Source organism: Bos javanicus, chromosome 21, assembly GCF_032452875.1.
Source record: "Bos javanicus breed banteng chromosome 21, ARS-OSU_banteng_1.0, whole genome shotgun sequence".
NCBI lineage: Eukaryota > Metazoa > Chordata > Mammalia > Artiodactyla > Bovidae > Bos > Bos javanicus.
Genome location: NC_083888.1, coordinates 43056032 through 43074806, shown reverse-complemented (window position 1 = coordinate 43074806; position 18775 = coordinate 43056032). Strand labels below are relative to the sequence as shown.

Sequence of the window (18775 nt, the reverse complement as noted above, 5' to 3'; positions counted from 1 at the left end):
CTCTTATACCTTTGCCAGCACCATGAAAAGAGCTTCTCCTACAAGTATCTGCTGCTGTGTGGCAGGAGGCAGATCTGAACTGAACCCTAAGCAGGAAATAAAGTTCAGCCAGAGCTATGGCAAAAAGTAGAACCACACAGCTAAGCCCAGCCTAGATCTGCCAACCCCCAGACTATGTGGAGACATGAGAAGAGTAAAAGCTTTATGTCATACTACTGAGATGCTATGATTGCTTGTTACCCTGGCAGTGTAGCTAACTTTGTGTTGTTGTGATTGTTTAGTTGCTAAGTCATGTTCAACTCTTTGGTGACCCCATGGACTATAGTTCTTCCAGGCTCCTCTGTCCATGGGATTTCCCAGGCAAGAATACTGGAGTGGGTTGCCATTTCCTTCTCTAGGGGATCTTGCTAACCCAGGAATCGAACTAGTGTCTCCTGCATTGACAGGAGGATTCTTTATCACTGAGCCACCGGGTAAGCCCATAGCTAACTAGCACACCAGAATTTTCACATGTTCACAGTCACATACCCATAAATACACTTTCTTTAAGTTGATGTTTGGAGTTGAGTCTAATTCCGGATACTCAATAGTGCCAAATGGACTGAAAAGAATGACAAACAAACACTGCAACAGCAGCATGTGGCAAGAACCCAGCAGTGCTTTATATATTCGTCATGCCAAACACACACTGCAGTCTCCTCATTCATAGACAGTAAAGCTTTTCCTGATAGCATGTGAAACTTTACAGAATTAAAGTCTCAGAGAATTACTCTACCATTATTAAGCCCACATTTGTTAGAAAGCCCTTCCTGTCCTGTATCAGACATGGAGATCCTATTGGTGTGTGCTGATATTAAAAATGCTCATCCCACCATAATGCAAAACTAAAGAAAACAAAAGGCTAGTATGTAAATTAGGGCAGAAATAAATGAAAAAAAACAAACAAACAAAGGAGACTATAGCAAAAATCAACAAAACTAAAAGCTAGTTCTTTGAGAAGATAAATAAAACAGACAAACCATTAGCCAGACTCATCAAGAAAAAAAGGGAGAAGAATCAAATCAACAAAATTAGAAATGAAAATGGAGAAATCACAACAGACAACACAGAAATACAAAGGATCATTAAAAGACTACTATCAGCAACTATACGCCAATAAAATGGACAACTTGGAAGAAATGGATGAATTCTTAGAAAAGTATGACCCTCCAAAACGGAACCAGGATGAAATAGAAAATCTTAACAGACCTATCACAAGCACAGAAATTAAAACTGTAATCAAAAAATCTTTCAACAAACAAAAGTCCAGGACCAGACGGCTTCACAGGTGAATTCTACCAAAAATTTAGAGAAGAGCTAATACCTAATACCTACTCAAACTGTTCCAGAAAATTGCAGAGGAAGGTAAACTGCCAAACTCATTCTATGAGGCCACCATCACCCAAATATCAAAACCTGACAAAGGTGCTTCAAAAAAAGAAAACTACAGGCCAATATCACTGATGAACATAGACGCAAAAATCCTTAACAAAATTGTAGCAAACAGAATCCAACAACATATTTAAAAGATCATACATCATGATCAAGTGGGCTTTATCCCAGGGATGCAAGGATTCTTCAATATTCTCAAGTCAATCAATGTGATACACCACATTAACAAATTGAAAGATAAAAACCGCTGATTATCTCAATAGATGCAGAGAAAGCCTTTGACAAAATTCAACACCCATTTATGATAAAAACCCTCCAGAAAGCAGGCATAGAAGGAACATACCTCAACATAATAAAAGCCATATATGATAAACCCACAGCAAACATTATCCTCAATGGTGAAAAATTGAAAGCATTTCCCCTAAAGTCAGGAACAAGACAAGGGTGCCCACTCTTACCACTACTACTCAACATAGTTTTGGAAGTTTTAGCCACAGCAAAAGAAAAAAAAAGGAATCCAGATTGGAAAAGAAGTAAAACTCCCACTGTTTGCAGATGACACGATCCTCCACATAGAAACCCTAAAGACACTAACAGAAAATTACTAGAGCTAATCAACAAATATAGTAAAGTTGCAGGACATAAAATTAATACACAGAAATCCCTCACATTCCCTTACACTAACAAAGAAAAAACAAAAAGAAATTAAGGAAACAATTCCATTCACCATTGAAACAAAAAGAATAAAATACTTAGGAATAAATCTACCTAAAGAAACAAAAGACCTATATATAGAAAACTATAAAACACTGGTGAAAGAAATCAAAGAGGACACAAATAGATGGAGAAATATACCATGTTCATGGATTGGAAGACTCAATACAGTGAAAATGAGTATACTACCCAAAGCAATCTATAGATTCAATGTAATCCCTATCAAGCTACCAATGGTATTTTTCCCAGAAGTAGAACAAATAATTTCATAATTTGTAGGGAAATACAAAAAACCTCAAATAGCCAAAGCAATCTTGAGAAAGAAGAATGGAACTGGAGGAATCAACCTACCTGACTTCAGACTATAGTACAAAGCTACAGTCATCAAGACAGTATGGTGCTGGCACAAAGACAGAAATAGAGATCAATGGAACAAAATAGAAAGCCCAGAGATAATTCCATGCACCTATGGACACCTTATCTTTGACAAAGGAGGCAAGACTATACAATGGAGAAAAGACAATCTAACAAGTGGTGCTGGGAATCCTCTTACCTGTTGGTGGGAATGCAAACTAGTACAGCCACTATGGAGAACGGTGTGGAGATTCCTTGAAAAACTGGAAGTAGAACTTCCATATGACCCAGCAATCCCACTGCCGGGCATACACACCGAGGAAACCAGAATTCAAAGAGAAACATGTACCCCAATGTTCATCACAGCACTGTTTACAATAGCTAGGACATGGAAGCAACCTAGATGTCCATCATCAGATGAATGGATAAGAAAGCTGTGGTACGTATACCCAATGGAATATTACTCAGCTATTAAAAAGAATACATTTTAATCAGTTCTAATGAGGTGGATGAAACTGGAGCCTATTATACAGAGTGAAGTAAGTCAGAAAGAAAAATACCAATATAGTATATTAATGCATATATATGGAATTTAGAAAGATGGTAACAATGACCCTATATGCGAGACAGCAAAAGAGACACAAATGTAAAGGACAGACTTTCGGACTCTGTGGGAGAAGGCAAGGGTGGGATGATTTGAGAGAATATCATTGAATCATGTATATTACCATATGTGAAATAGATCACCAGTCCAGGTTCGATGCATGAGACAGGGTGCTCAGGGCCAGTGCACTGGGATGATCCTGAGGGGATGGATGGGATGGGGAAGGAGGTGGGCGGGGGGTTCAGGATGGGGGACACATGTTCACCCATGGCTGATTTATGTCAATGTATAGCAAAACCCACTACATATTGTAAAGTAATTAGCCTCCAAATAAAATAAATTAAAGTTTTAAAAAAAGAACCCACTAAAATGTAGCATGCACAAAGATGTTCATTGTAGCACTGTTTGCCAAATTGTAAACAACAAAAGAAAAACAGTGAAATGAATTATATAACAGATACTAGGGAAACCTCATTCATTTTTTCACTTTTCATTCATTCATTCACTTACTACTGTGTCTCAGAAGGATTTAAAGTGGTTCATATAATGATTTATTTATACAACCATGAAAAATTATGTTAAAAAACATGTGCACAATGAGAAATTCTCATGAATATTAAGTGGAAAGGGTGGGATATAAGATATTGTGTGTGCAAAAGTAAGATTAAAAGCTAACCTTTGTTTAACATGTACAGAAGAAAGGGAAATCCATCAAAATATTATCAATGGTATTTGTCTGGGTGGTAACATTATAGGTGAATTTTTTCTATCTTTTTACTTTTATAAGTTTCATAAACTGAGCTTATAATTTTATAATAAAGCTTGTATGTATGAAAAATATTAAAAAGATAAAGATAATTTTAACACCAAAAAAAAATGAACTTCTTTCAGAAGTAATAACTTTGTCAGAAAGATATAAAGGGATTATAGCATATAATTAAAGATCCTTCCTCAAAGCATATCTAAGGAAAGGCAGTTGTGCTTAGTGGCTCAGTTGTGTCCAAATCTTTGACACCCTATGACTTGCCAGGTTTCCTCTGTCCATGGGATTCTCCAGAAAAGATTGCTGGAGTAGGTTGCCATGCCCTCCTCCAGGGGATCTTTCCAACCCAGGGATCTTCCCAACCCAGGTACTGAACCCAGGTCTCCTGCATTGTAGATGGATTCTTTCTGTCTGAGCCACCAGGGAAGCCCAAGAATACTGGAGTGGGTAGTCAATTCCTTCTCCAGGGGATCTTCTTGACTCAGGAATCGAACCTGGGTCTCCAGCATTGCAGATGGACTCTTTACCAGCTGAGTAGCTGAGCTACCAGGGAAGCCCAGAAAGGCAGTTTTATCATAGCATATTTCCATATACTAGTAAAACTTGTCACCTGCTACCAAAATAAACAGCAATGAGCATTGTCAGCTTGGATTTTGGAAGGTTCTGTTTCCATGTGGTGCCACCACTGACTTTCAGATCAGATCAGATCAGTCACTCAGTTGTGTCCGACTCCTTGCGACCCCATGAATTGCAGCATCTCAGGCCTCCCTGTCCATCACCAATCCCGGGAGTTCACTGAGACTCACGCCCATCGAGTCGGTAATACCATCCAGCCAGCTCATCCTCTGTCGTCCCCTTCTCCTCCTGCCCACAATCCCTCCCAGCATCAGAGTCTTTTCCAATGAGTCAACTCTTCGCATGAGGTGGCCAAAGTACTGGAGTTTCAGCCTTAGCATCATTCCTTCCAAAGAAATCCCAGGGCTGATCTCCTTCAGAATGGACTGGTTAGATCTCCTTGCAGTCCCAGGGACTCTCAAGAGTCTTCTCCAACACCACAGTTCAAAAGCATCAATTCTTCGGTGCTCAGCCTTCTTCACAGTCCAACTCTCACATCCATACATGACCACAGGAAAAACCATAGCCTTGACTAGACAAACCTTTATTGGCAAAGTAATGTCTCTGCTTTTGAATATGTTATCTAGGTTGGTCATAACTTTCCTTCCGAGCAGTAAGCATCTTTTAATTTCATGGCTGCAGTCACCATCTGCAGTGATTTTGGAGTCCAGAAAAATAAAGTCTGACACTGTTTCCACTGTTTCCCTATCTATTTCCCATGAAGTGGTGGGTCCAGATGCCATGATCTTCGTTTTCTGAATGTTGAGCTTTAAGCCAACTTTTTCACTCTCCACTTTCACTTTCATCAAGAGGCTTTTGAGTTCCTCTTCACTTGGGATGAGGCAAATAAAACAAGAGTCTAAACTAGACAGTCAGGCTCTCAGTCTACTGAGGGTAATGGAGTTAAGAACAGGAACCAAGTTTCCATCTTCTCTCCCATTCTCCTAGGCCTATCCTGTGTTTAGTCAATCAGTCGCGTCTGACTTTTTGTGACCCCATGGACTCTAGTCTGCCAGGCTACTCTGTCCATGGGGATTCTCCAGGCAAGAATACTGGAGTGGGTTGCTGTGCCCTCCGCCAGGGGATATTCCCAACCCAGGGTTAGAACCCAGGTGTCCCACAGAGCAGGTGGATTCTTTACCATCTGAGTCACCAAGGAAACCCAAGAATACTTGAGTGGATGGACTCCAGGGCATCTTCCTGACCAAGGAATCGAACAGAGGTCTCCTGCATTGCAGGTGGATTCTTTACCAGCTGAGCTACCAGGGAAGAGTGATAGGAAGCTCTTTTTCAGAACCTAAGGAGTCACCATTAGGCCTTTAGCTGTTTGAAAATAAAGGCTACCACAGGTTGATATACATGCCATGTACTGCTTCTAAGAATTTTCATTTTACATGACTTTTTAATAACAAGGAATATGACACTTGCCCCCAAACATGAATGTCACTTGGGAGAGGTAACATAGTGTCAGCACAAAGTAAAATGCCAGAAGAGAAATCAAGACCTTTGAGCTGCTTAAACCAAGAAGGCCTATCACTCAGCCTGTCTTGGAATCTCTCCCTTCTATGGAACTAGACCCATTTTATAAAATACTATTCATATCTCAGAGACAATCATTATAGTAGTAATTCAGTGTTATTCTGAAGGATGTCCTATACTCATTTACCCTATATGAATAACATAAATGAATCCATTAGACATCATTGCTTAAGTAACAGTATGGTCTTTAGCTAAGAATAGATTCTATGTTGCTTAAATAAAGACCTGAAAGTTTCTCCTCTCAGAAACATCTACATTAAGTCACACAGATACTTGAAATAGTGTAAGGAAATTCCATGAAAATATTCAAGTTCTTCCTTAATGTGTCCAGTCAATTTCAATCACGAGTTGTCTTGCATAGTTTTCAATTGTTCCCTTCCAAAAGCTAAATATGTCTTGTATTTTACATACTGTAAGATTGCGGCCTGTCACACATATAGGAAAATTGTTGTTTAAAAGTTGCAATGTTTAAAGTGAAATAAAACTTATGCTTACAGTGGTAAATATTCCTGGATTAATAGAGTTGCAGCAGACACAGATATACTCCAAAAACTGACTGAAGTCTGTGGTATTAGAAAGACAGAAAATTTATCTAGTTTTAGCAAATGTCAAATCAGCAGCCATTACTTTGAAGATTAATAAAAGATATAATGGCTTCTAGATAGCCTCTAAACAGAGATTACTATGAATGGAGAAGTGATTTACCAACAGTCACCACAATGAGATTTCTTTAAAGGTTACAATCATCAGTTATTTAGCTGAAACACTGCTGAGAATGCCTGGTCATTTCTTGAATAATGCATAATGTTCATTGTAGATTTGATCTGTATTATAACAATAGAGATATTTCTAAAATAATGGAAAAAAACTATCTGTTACCTTCCAATTGCTTAACATATCATTTCCATGAAGTAATTGACTCAGGACATATTACACACCGCCACCTGAGTGTGCTTTCTGCAAGCACAACTTGCAATAATCTGTACACAATGGGCATCACAAAACAAACTCATCAACCTTTATAGACTTTTAAGAAAAGATATGATGAACACAGGGCAGAATAAAGAACCTTTCTGAAGCAGTAAATTAAAATAATTAAATTTCTATATAGTTGTTGGGGACAAATTTAAATTTAAGCTTTGAAATTTAATTATTAACATGAACAACTCATCACATTAAAAAGATGCTGCCTACATCGTGTAAGCACTTTTCATATAAATTTCCAAATGCCTTTAGGTTTATTCAAGAGACTGCTTGGAGAAGCACGAAGTATAATGTCTACTGTTTTATTGTTGGATTATGAACTGCACTTCACATGATGCTGGAGGCTATTTATATAAGCTTGTTTATCCATATGAACTTCTTCAAGGGCACAACATAGAAGACCTTAGCAAATTAAAATGAATTTCTTTTGATGTTGTTGTTTCATGAATGTTTGATCAGAATGAGTAGCAGGTTTGCATTAAAGAGGAAAGCAATAAAATATACATACATTGTACAGCAGAACCAGCTTACCGAAAGCACCCATTGCATTCCTAGCAACCTTTGAGAGCCAGAGTAAACAGTAGCAAGTCCCCTATTTCAGTACAGTATAGACTTCAGTTCTAGACTATCATCAGATTTCTAATAGAGGGAGTAAACGTGACAACTGGATGATCTGTGATAAACTGGATAAAATTTTTTAAATAATTAAGTCTGGTATATAAATTCCAATCTTCCCACTTTTCTCACTGACATCACCATGTTCCTCTATAGACTGAACTTATCCTATGAGCAGAGACAGTATTTTATCTTATTTTAATCCATCTTCATCATTAGTATTTACATAGTTAAGTTGACTGGAGGTCACAAAAAAAATGAATTATTAGCCATAGTCCAAAGCTAAGAGCATTCTCATCTGGATGATGAGATAGAAATCAAATGATGATGATGATAGAAATCAAATATTATTGCTAGAAATAATATCTGAAAGAGCCCTAGACAGAAAAGCAAAACAATGGGATTCTAATTTTAGATCTTCTAATACTTAACTGTAGGAGAAGGCAATGGCACCCCACTCCAGTACTGTTGCCTGGAAAATCCCATGGATGGAGGAGCCTGGTAGGCTGCAGTCCATGGGGTCGCTAAGAGTCGGACACAACTGAGCGACTTCACTTTCACTTTTCACTTTCATGCACTGGAGAAGGAAATGGCAACTCCAGTGTTCTTGCCTGGAGAATCCCATGGACAGAGAAGCCTGGTAGGCTGCAGTCCATGGGGTCGCACAGAGTCGGACACAACTGAAGCGACTTAGCAGTAGCAGCAATACTTAACTGTAAGCCCTTTCTACATCATTTCCCTCACCTGTAAAATGAGGGCTTAGTTCTATACTATCTATAAGTATGCATCTCTAAAAGGCCATGATTCCAAAAGCAAGCAGAATTATCACATTGTAGAAGAATGAACAGGGCTTTCCTGGTGGCTCAGTGGTAAAGAAACCACCTACCAGTTCAGGAGACGTGGGTGTGATCTCTGGGTCAGGAAGATCCCCTGGAAAAGGAAATGGCAACCCAATCCAGTATTCTTGCCTGGGAAATCCCATGGACAGAGGAGCCTGGTGGACTAAGGTCCAGAGGGTCACAAAAGAGTCAGACATGATTTAGCGACTAAACAAGAGCAAGAAGAGTAGACAGACCATGGAACCATTAGACTTTTCTACTTTGGCAGTAACCACTACCAAGGAAGACTATAAGCTACCAACTCTCTTAAAGAAAAGATGGAAGTAAAAGATAATTATGTTAAACAAGTTAATATAAGTTCCTCAGTCAATGTATTTCAAATTGAATAAAAAGATTAAGAATATATTTTATATTCTTTTGTGATTTCTAACCTGCTACATGTATCCATTCATCTTACATGATTTGGAATAAACACAAAGACAACCTACTAAATAAACTCTTAAGTATTTACTAGGATTATACTCACATCCTCAGCTTTGGAAAATTCCCGTTTTAGTATCTGGAACATGGACTGGTATATTACCAAGCTGACATCAACATTCTTAAGGGTAGAAGGGCTGTGTAAGGAAAGCATGAATGTGCCTTGGTCTATTTGTCGTGTGCTTCCTCATATTGACACCCTGCCCTTGAGAACTATCTCTGTTGTATGTTCTTCTCAACCTTCAAATGTCATTCTTATACTTAGAGCAGGAGTCTGTGAACTATGGCTTGTGGGCCAAACTTGGTGGCAGCTGCCTGCTTTGCAAGTATGGTTTTATTAGAACACAGCCATATCTTGTTATTTATATTTGTCTATGATTGATTTCATTCTGCAATGGCAGAGTTGAGTACTCCCCCAAAACTAAAATATTTACTATATATGGCCTTTACAGAAAATGTATGCCAACCTCTGCCCTAGAGAAAAATAACCTGTTACAATTTGCATTCAAATTTTCCTTCTCTAATAAGCATAAGAAACAGAATCCCTAAGTAATGATAACAAAGATGCAAACAGATTCACACAGGTATCTACATACATATGATTACACCTCTTAGCACAGAATCATCAAGTCACTGCTGTTGAACTTTCATTTTATTTGAATCCTATAAGAAGTTATAGCTTTCCCCAGTATCCTTCCTTACAACAGCCAAGAATACAGGGACTTCACAGGTACTCATCAAGGTATAATCACATAGCTAAGAATCTAATTCCTCCCCCAGAAAAGGCTGCCTGCAATTCCATCCCATGTCCAGTTATTCCATGCTCACCAAGGGCCTAGATACTAAGTTAAAGCAGAAAAACCAACAGATCCCATTCCATGCCTTGAGTGATACATTGTTAAAGAAAATCAGTGGCCAACACCACACGTACATCAATAAATACATGCATGCATATTCATATACTTAAAATCTCATTAGTTATTAGATGTTTCAAGAGCATGCAAGAAAATAACCCTCTTGAGTATCAAGGTAAAAAAGACCTAAAGTTTTAATAAATTTTAAGGGTAAGTACATCCAGATTGGGAGCATAAATACATGTTTATATTTATAAATTGTAGGCATTATATATAAAGAGTTGAAACAATACATAGATTGATCACTTTGTTAGTCAATAAAATCATTATTCAAAATGCCTGCTACAACTGTACTCTGCTCTTTGCCTCTCTTTGGTAACTAAAATCAGAAAATGTTAGTCCTAACCTTTACCAAGTATTCTCTTAACCACCCCCCACTTAATAATAATTTGCATGTATTAGCATAACATAAGTTAAACCCAAGAAACATTTTAATGTAAGTCATTCCATTCTCATTTCCCTGAAACCTTATCTAAAGTGATAGACTATTTAGGCTGACAGACTTTTTGAAAATAAAATAGAAATAGAAGAGGTTTATTTCACCTTCACATGGTGTCTTTCTCATGCAGAGTTCAGATTTCCACAATTGTATCCCTTTAAAGGATTTGATATGCAGGAAAAGAAGAGAGGATGATGGTAAACGTTTCATCTCAGAGACACCAACAGACCACATTCCAGGATCAACAGGGGCTGAAACCTTACCTTTTACTGACGTGTTAGGTGGAGGGCCTTCCATCCGCAAGTTCCATGGAGGGTCCCCCTGGTTAGCAAAGTCCCTCATTTTCAGGTAGCTGATTGTAAGTCGAATGATGGAGGCCTTGTCAAGCTGGCTAGTGATGGCTGCAGGAAGAGGCAACAACTTGGCCAATTCATAGAACTCAAAGTTTTCTTTTCCCCGGCGGGACCGGGCAGCGTCCCGGGACTTCTCCTTTCTCAATGCTTGTAAACTGGAATCAAAGAAGTGAAAAAGTGCTGTTTAGAACGTGTGATTCTGTCAATCAGACGAACACTGCTTTTCTTTTTACTTCATCTGTGCCCGCCCCTCCCCGCAACCAGCAAAATCTACCAAAATTTTCTTCAAAATTTCAGGGCCACGGTAAAAGGAGTTCCAGACAAAGACCACTAAAACCATAAATTCTACCTCTGGGCTTATATGCCACAAACTCATGTGCAATGAGTAAAAATAGTTTGTTTGTTAAGTTTTTCCCTCCAATTACCCAGGCACTGAGATATAGTCATTGTTTTTGAGACATAAGATTTACAGGTGATGCTTGCTATTATCAGCTATGAGCAATTTAAAAGACGGTGATTATAATTACATATCTGCATGTGTGAGTGTATGCTCAGTTGTGTCCAACTCTTTGTGACCTTATGGACTGCAGCCTGCCAGGCTCCTCTGTCCATAGGATTCTCCAGGCAAGAATACTGGAGTAGTTGTCATTTGCTCCTCCATGGGATCTTCCTTATCCAGGGATAGAACCACATCTCCTATGTCTCCTGAATTGGCAGGCAAATTCTTTACCACTGAGCCCCCTGGGAAGCCCATTTATAGATCTATTTTTAAGCTAATGGCTTTGTTCATTCAACTATCACTCTGGGATCTTTAACCCTCAAAAGTGTAGTTGCTCAGTCATGTCCAACTCTTTGTGACCCCATAGACTGTAGCCCTGCCAGACTCCTTTGTCCATGGGATTCTCCAGGCAAGAATAACAGAGTGGGTTGCCATTCCCTTCTCCAGGGGATCTTCCTGACCTAGGAACTGAACCCGGGTCTCCCTCATTGCAGGCAGATTCTTTACCATCTGAGCCACCAGGGAAGACTAAACCCTCAAAAGGATACATTTTAAAAAATGTTTTCTATTACCATCTCGAGGAACAAAGGCTAAACAAAAACACAGTTCACAGAATTAACAAATAAAATGCTGATGTGCTTCCAGCCCTCAATAAGAATCATAACCTTCAGTCAGATAAAGAAAAACTCTCATTGAAAATGATGATTTCAATGGAACTTTATAAATGCACTGGTAATTGGTTGATAAGAGAATACTTTAATTCTTTATTAAGGAGCATACATTCATAGATGGACAGATTCTCTAAGATATTAGAGAATAAAATATATCACCCAGAAAAGTCAAACTTTAAAATAATATAAATTTAATGTTGAAAGATAAAGCCCCATATGGGTTATTAAAATTTATAAACATTATAGACATATTACTTCACAGAAGAGGCAACAGGTGGGATCCAGCATTTTCCTTTAACTATTTATGCACATTTCTGTTTGAAGTTTGCTCGCATTGCTGAGGGCAGAATCTGGCACAACTGAAGTTATATGTGAGTATCTGACAGGAGAAATCCACCTACTCTGAATTGTTCTGTTTTGTGTCTGATGAAAAATAAAATTCAAAATCAGACTGTGATGATAAATAATTGGGCAATATTTAGAGTATCAAGGTATTATTAACATCATATATAAGTATCCATTTTATCGGGCTTTGAAAGCATTTAAAATCTTTGAATCTAGCATCCTGGTTTTTCCCAATATAAAATATCAAGAAAGAGGAGCAAGACCAGAGGAACAGGTCAAAATAAGTCGAGTAGTATGGCTTCAACCTCTTAATATGAGCAATAACATTCCATATTACCTTGCTGCTGCTAAGTCGCTTCAGTCGTGTCTGACTCTGTGAGACCCCATAGACAGCCCACCAGGCTCCCCCATCCCTGGGTTTCTCCAGGCAAGAACACTGGAGTGGGTTTCCATTTCCTTCACCAAGGCATATTACCTTAGACCATATCTGATATTGTTCATAGTGGAAAACTGTTTTCACTGCAGACACTTCAAGTGTTTTACTGAGTATCTATGTAATTTAAATAGCTCCATGATGTTTGGGTCAAATACTTGCTAGGCTAATAGCCCAACAGGTTTCATGTTTGCTCCATTAATAAAATATTTGACATTAGCCAGTTAATGTATTTCTCAGAACTAGACCAATTAACACTACCATTTTCAGAGTCAAAGCAGTCACAGGTGACAAATCTTTGTCCTGATATCTCTGGTGATAATCTTCAGTGGAAACATCACTAATTTATAAGGAAAAGCTATATCATTTTGTTTCCCCAAATTTTAGCTGACCTCCATTCAATTATTCAAATGCTCCATGTGGCTGATTGATAACTAGGTACACGAAAGCAAGAGATGCCTTAAAGTCTGACCAAGTACAAGTAAAATCTGAATCTATGTCAACATCTTAGGATAAAACAATGATTCATAGCCCTCCTCTACCCCTATATAATAAAAGTAATCTATCTAACACCATTTAAGTCAGCTGTACCCTAAGAACTATGTCACTTGACATGTTTTATCTACCACTTGTAGAGTGCAGGGGTTCAAGTTCAGTGCTTTGCTCTTTTTGTGTTCTCATAATCGAATATTACTCCAGAAGGTGGGCTGAACTTATATATAAATTTTTTTCTTTTTGGTCCTATAAGTGACTATGATGGAGCTCTGGAGCAAGGCTGCTAACTCAAGGGCTTGCAGGGTTAAGGCAGGGAATGTCAATGAGTAAAGAGGCCTGATGCTGACTGTGGAGAACTGGAGGATGACAGCCCAGGCAAAGGAAAGCATATACAGTTTTCCGCCTTGTGTGTGCTGCTTTGGGGGAAGGCTTACATGTGCTGCCAGATTTCAGCTACTGCTGTTTCTAGTAAACAAAAAATCCGAATTTTTACATAGTATTTCCAAGTTTATGTTACATTTTAAGCTTATGTTAACTAATTGGCATTTTTGAAAAGCATGCAAGCCAAATAAAACATGCCATTTGGTCAATAATGGAGCAGGGACTCATTTTGCAATTGGGTAACAATTCAGGAGGTCAATTCTGCCAGAAGTTTCACATGGATGCTATATGTAATTTTCCTTATATATGTCATTCAGTGGTCACAAATGGATTCATCTGATACCTAATCAATATTACTAACATTCATAATGGGAATTTCTCTATTCACCTGAAGCCAATAGAGGATTAAGCAATATTCTGAAATTGATATTTACTGTATGGGCTTATCAATAACCTAAGGAAAAAAACTAATCCTAAGGTAGAAAAGCCAAAGATCACAGGGAGTAGCCCAGTGGGCTCCAAGGGTGAAGCAGAGTGGAGACGACTTTTTTGGTCCGCTCAGGGAAGGTGGGGTCTATGGACACTCATGCTTTGGGGTTCCTCGCTTAAACACTGCCCTCTGACACTTGGCTTTTCTAAAATAGCACTTACTTTATGTGCTTCTATATATTATCTTATCGGTGGTTCTTCTCTATCACTCCCCCCCTTTAAAAAAAATCTCTTTACACACACTGTGTTACCCTACTGGAGTAATCTTCCTGTCCACAATCTTAATAACAAAGGGTTTCCATGACTCCCCACCACATCATTATGCAGACACCACAGTACAGAAGATTTCCAGAATGAGGGCACTGTGTCTGTAATAAGTAGTAATTGGTTTTGAGGGCAACAGCAATAAAATACAGTCAAAGGATTATAAAGGTTGTGGAGATACTGATACAATAGATGAAGCTAAAGACCTTACGACAATGACAGATTGTGGATTAATCTTTTGCCTGCTTTTGTGAAGTAGAGCCTAGTTAGAAGTAATTCTCACACTGAATTAAGGACTACATTAAAACCTAACCTGAATTTGCATTTGTACATTGTGTTCTAAATCAAAACATTACAGTTGCATTTCTAAATACTAGAGAAAGAACGGATTGACTGTGAGTAAATGTTACTGCCTGATGTCTGCCACCTAAAATGTGACTAAGTAGTAAGTTACTTCTTGAGCCCAAAATTCCCACTACTTTAATGCTCTTCCACTTAGACTCTGAATAACAGAAAATCCTCCACAAATCAAAATTTTAACTCTGTGATGACAACAGTATCATCTTCATTAATAATTACCACCAACAACAAATCAACAACTATTTTCAAAGACACACATGCATATCTGAAAATCATATCCAAAATAATGTGTGTGTATATATATATATATATATATATTTATTTGAGGGTTTATTAAATGATTCTCAAATTTTCAAAAGGGATCCATCACTCCATCCAAAAGAATAATGATCTAACATATAGAATTTCTTCTTATAAGGATTATAAAGCTGGATTCTGCTCTCTTTTTGCCATTGATGTTGCTAGAATTAACTTATCCTAAAAATATCCTTGGTTAAAATAATATTATTTAATGTATGTTTTCACTCAACATCTTTAAGCAACTTTTACACATTTATAAAGTTATACCTTTAAGCATATACCTAACAAGCAATCAAAAAAGAGTTTACTAAGAATGAAGATTCAGCAGTCAGTATTTGTTAAACATAAAGTTATTTTTTGAATCCTCCATGTATTTTAAGTTCCTTTGGCAAGCTGTATGTTTCATGGAAAGAGTTCCAATGAAGGGATTCTGAGATCCACTTTGGCCATTGTAGACATTATAATTCTAAGTCACTATGTTGAACTTCAATTTTATCATCTTAGACCATGAGGATGACAAAAAAGTAGCATTTGGCAAATCTTCTGGGACCACTGCAATGGCTCACATGATAATTTCATAGTAATATATTGTAGACTATAAAGAAGTGAACCTCCCTTGGACAGTTCTATATTGCAACAGTTAAGATAGTCTGTAAACTCTAAACGTGGTAGAGTCTCCTTTAGAGCTTTACAACAAAGAATTTTAATAAGACTGAAGAATGCCTAAATGTAGTCAACCTATACTTAAGCTTTCTTGGAAGCACAGATGTTTGGAGCAGGGGCTCCATGTCCACAGCATCACACAGGTACTAGCTGGCAATCTTGGACAGGAGTCTCAGCTTCTTTGGACCTCAATTTCCTCATCTGGGAAACAGACATTATAGTAGAACATACTTCACAATATCTTCAAAGGAGTAATTGAGCTAATATATGTCAAGTGCTAAATGCCTTGACATATATTACTTACAACTGCCATGTTGTAAATGTTACATAAACATGGAAAGTGAAAGTGAGAACGTCAGTTGCTCAGTCTGTCCAGCTCTATGCAGCCCCATGGACTGTACCCCGCTGGTTCCTCTGTCCATGGAATTCTCTAGGCAAGAATACTGGAGTGGGTTGCCATTCCCTTCTCTAGGGGGTCTTCCTGACCCAGGGCTCCTGCACTGCCAGGAGATTCTTTACCATCTGAGCCACCAGGAAAGTCACTATAGGCACTGACTACTATTATAATAACTTTATACCTCGGAAAAAGCCTGACTGTTTTAATCTTAGTACCACATCTGATCACCACCTTGTTCCTCCAGAATTCTTTACAATTTTCTTTTAACTAGTAGCATCTTTCCTATCATTTTATTTTTCATTCAGGCTATAGTTTCTATAATTCTAAATACCTATGTTTTTTACTCATTGTTTCTCAAACTCCTTTCTTTACTGCCACTTATGACTTTCATTTTTTAGTAAATTTTACTTCCCATATAGTGACAGTAGAAATTAAGTCAGAGAGCTGACTTCTGCTTGGTGATAACCCTAAAATTGCCTATTTATTTAAATGCCTCCATGTTCTCTCATGCTTCTCACTTTCTGCAAGCTCTGTCTGCTGCCTTTCTCAGCATGTCTTCCACAATAGCAGGAGACAGAGGGTAAGTGCATGAATTCCAGAGCCTGTGCTTAAATCCTGGCTCTATGACTAATTACATAATAATTAGTAAATGTGAGCAACTTACTTAACATCTTTTGCCTCAGTTTCTCACCTGTGATATGTGATGATAATACTGCTTCATAAGGCTCCTGTTAAAATTAACTGAGGTAGTTAAAAAAATATTTATAGTGGTGCCTAGGACACAGTAAAACTGTATAAGATGTGTTAAATCAAAACCCAAGCTTATGTCACACTAACTGTTGTATGCTTTGAGGTCCTTTATAATTTATACTGTGTTCTCACCAATAAGATTTCCATCTACTGGTTCTGACATACCACACCATATACTAAGTGAAATAAAACTACTTGATTGCAGAGATATTGATTTTTCATTATGTTCCTCCTTACACCTAGGTCTACCTGTCTTTTACTATAGGTATACTCAATGACTTGTTCAAATAAAAAATGCATGTCTCATTAATGGAAGATGAAATGTTTATAAATAAGTGATTTCCTATGCTAAGAATAATAAAGGATCATTTTTTAGTTCCCTAAAGTAGAAAAAACTGACATTCAAAATTGACAAGCAATTTTGTTTATAGAGAAAAATGAACATCCAAACAGTAATTAAGGGAATGGGCGGGTTACTCGGGAAGACTGTGAAAGCTTCTATGGAAGACTTCAAAATTGCAATGATAATTATTCATCAGAAAGAGTATATGTGTATTCCTAGCAGGAAGAAGATCTTTCAAAGCATCTCCTAAAACATCACAAATCTGAAAGCTCTGTCTGCCAGGCAAAGCTCCAAATCCAGGACCATGGAGAGCTCACCGAGAACACTTGGAGCAGGGAAGAAACTTGGAAGGACAACAGCAGTTTCCAGTTCTAGCCTCCATACTGGGGGCAAGGCTGAATCGTGAAACTCTACTTGAGCCAGAAATGAGACAGGAAAAAAAGGTAAAAGAAAGTTTTGTTGCTTCTTAGAAAAAAACACAAAAACCAAACAGGCACTGCCACTATCACAAAGCCAATATTATGAAATTGACTTAGCACTTGCAATCTCTCCGAAGCAGTCTCAGAGTTGGATAAAGGTGTCAGTTGTTCACTGGGACACTTGTCCACAGTGGAAAAAGCAGGTAACTTTGGATGTGATGACTCATTAAAAGAACTAAGTTGTCTCTTGTGGTTTGTCAAATTTAGCTTTGCAAAGTTCAATTTCTTTGGTTTTCTACTTCACAGAAATGGTGATAGTGATTACAGAAACAAGACAGTTGGATATTTACAGAATGTAACAGAGCAGAAATAGTAACTGTCCCAGAGGAGCCAACAGAAGTAAGTCCCCTTAGTCAAATGTTTCTTATTCAATGACTTCTTCACAGCCAGATATCTATCAGCTATTTTTTAATACTTTATATTTATGGAATGATTTCTTATATGGACATTATCAACAGATCCATACTCTCTCTACATAAAAATCCTCTCTCTAAGCCTCAAAGTTAACACCTTCATGTAAACTTTTAGACTACAATAACTAGTCTTTATAAAAGAACACGGCAGGTTTTGGTCATTAACTCTAGGGGAAAGGAAAAGTAGAGTAAAAACCACTTTAAATTTTACCTTTTTAAAATACTTCTAAGGAGCCAGACAGGCAGTTTTTTTTTTTTTTTTTTTTTATGGATTTTCCTACTTGTTTTGCTTAGGAGAATCCAGCACTAGACTTCTACTATTTATCAATTAATCTGGCATGCAGCCTCAAAGGAAGAAGGTCGACCTGTATTAAAAATGCAGCCATCAAAAATTCATCAAAGGCTGCAGCATTTTAACTCATGAACCTTTGAACACCTGCATACTTGTCAGATCTCTGGTCATAGTTAACAGTGAAATCTATAGTTACTCCGGTACCTACACCTGCCCTGACATGAGCTGAATGAGGCAGCTTCCCAGGGAAAAAGTACAGTAAAGATTCTATAAGCACTGCTTGCCCTTCCTTCATTACTTTCAATAAAACAGTCCACCACACATTGGCATCACAGAGAGTTCAAAGTCAATCAAATCAGTCCACTGCAAAGAATAAAAATCTTTCAGAAGTATTTTCCCCCCATGATTGTAAATACCACCTTTCTTACAAGGTAATATAATTGAGAAATGCATAAAAAACTGTTATCTGGTAGGATTATGTACAACATAACTCCCAACCCGAAATCTTTTAATGCTCTTCAAGAAAGGGTAATAATTTCAGAAACCTTCCTTTAATG

General features: G+C 37.8%; 1 protein-coding gene across 4 annotated transcripts in view; it reads right to left on the bottom strand.

Moving 5' to 3' along the window:
* Positions 1-18775, bottom strand: part of NPAS3 (neuronal PAS domain protein 3) — a 959432-nt gene that overhangs the window by 641710 nt on the left and 298947 nt on the right. For all 4 annotated transcript variants that reach the window (XM_061394930.1, XM_061394928.1, XM_061394927.1 and 1 more), the window contains one exon: positions 10555-10799. In XM_061394930.1, coding sequence (XP_061250914.1) covers positions 10555-10799 — 245 coding nt within the window. The remainder of the gene's footprint in view (positions 1-10554; positions 10800-18775) is intronic.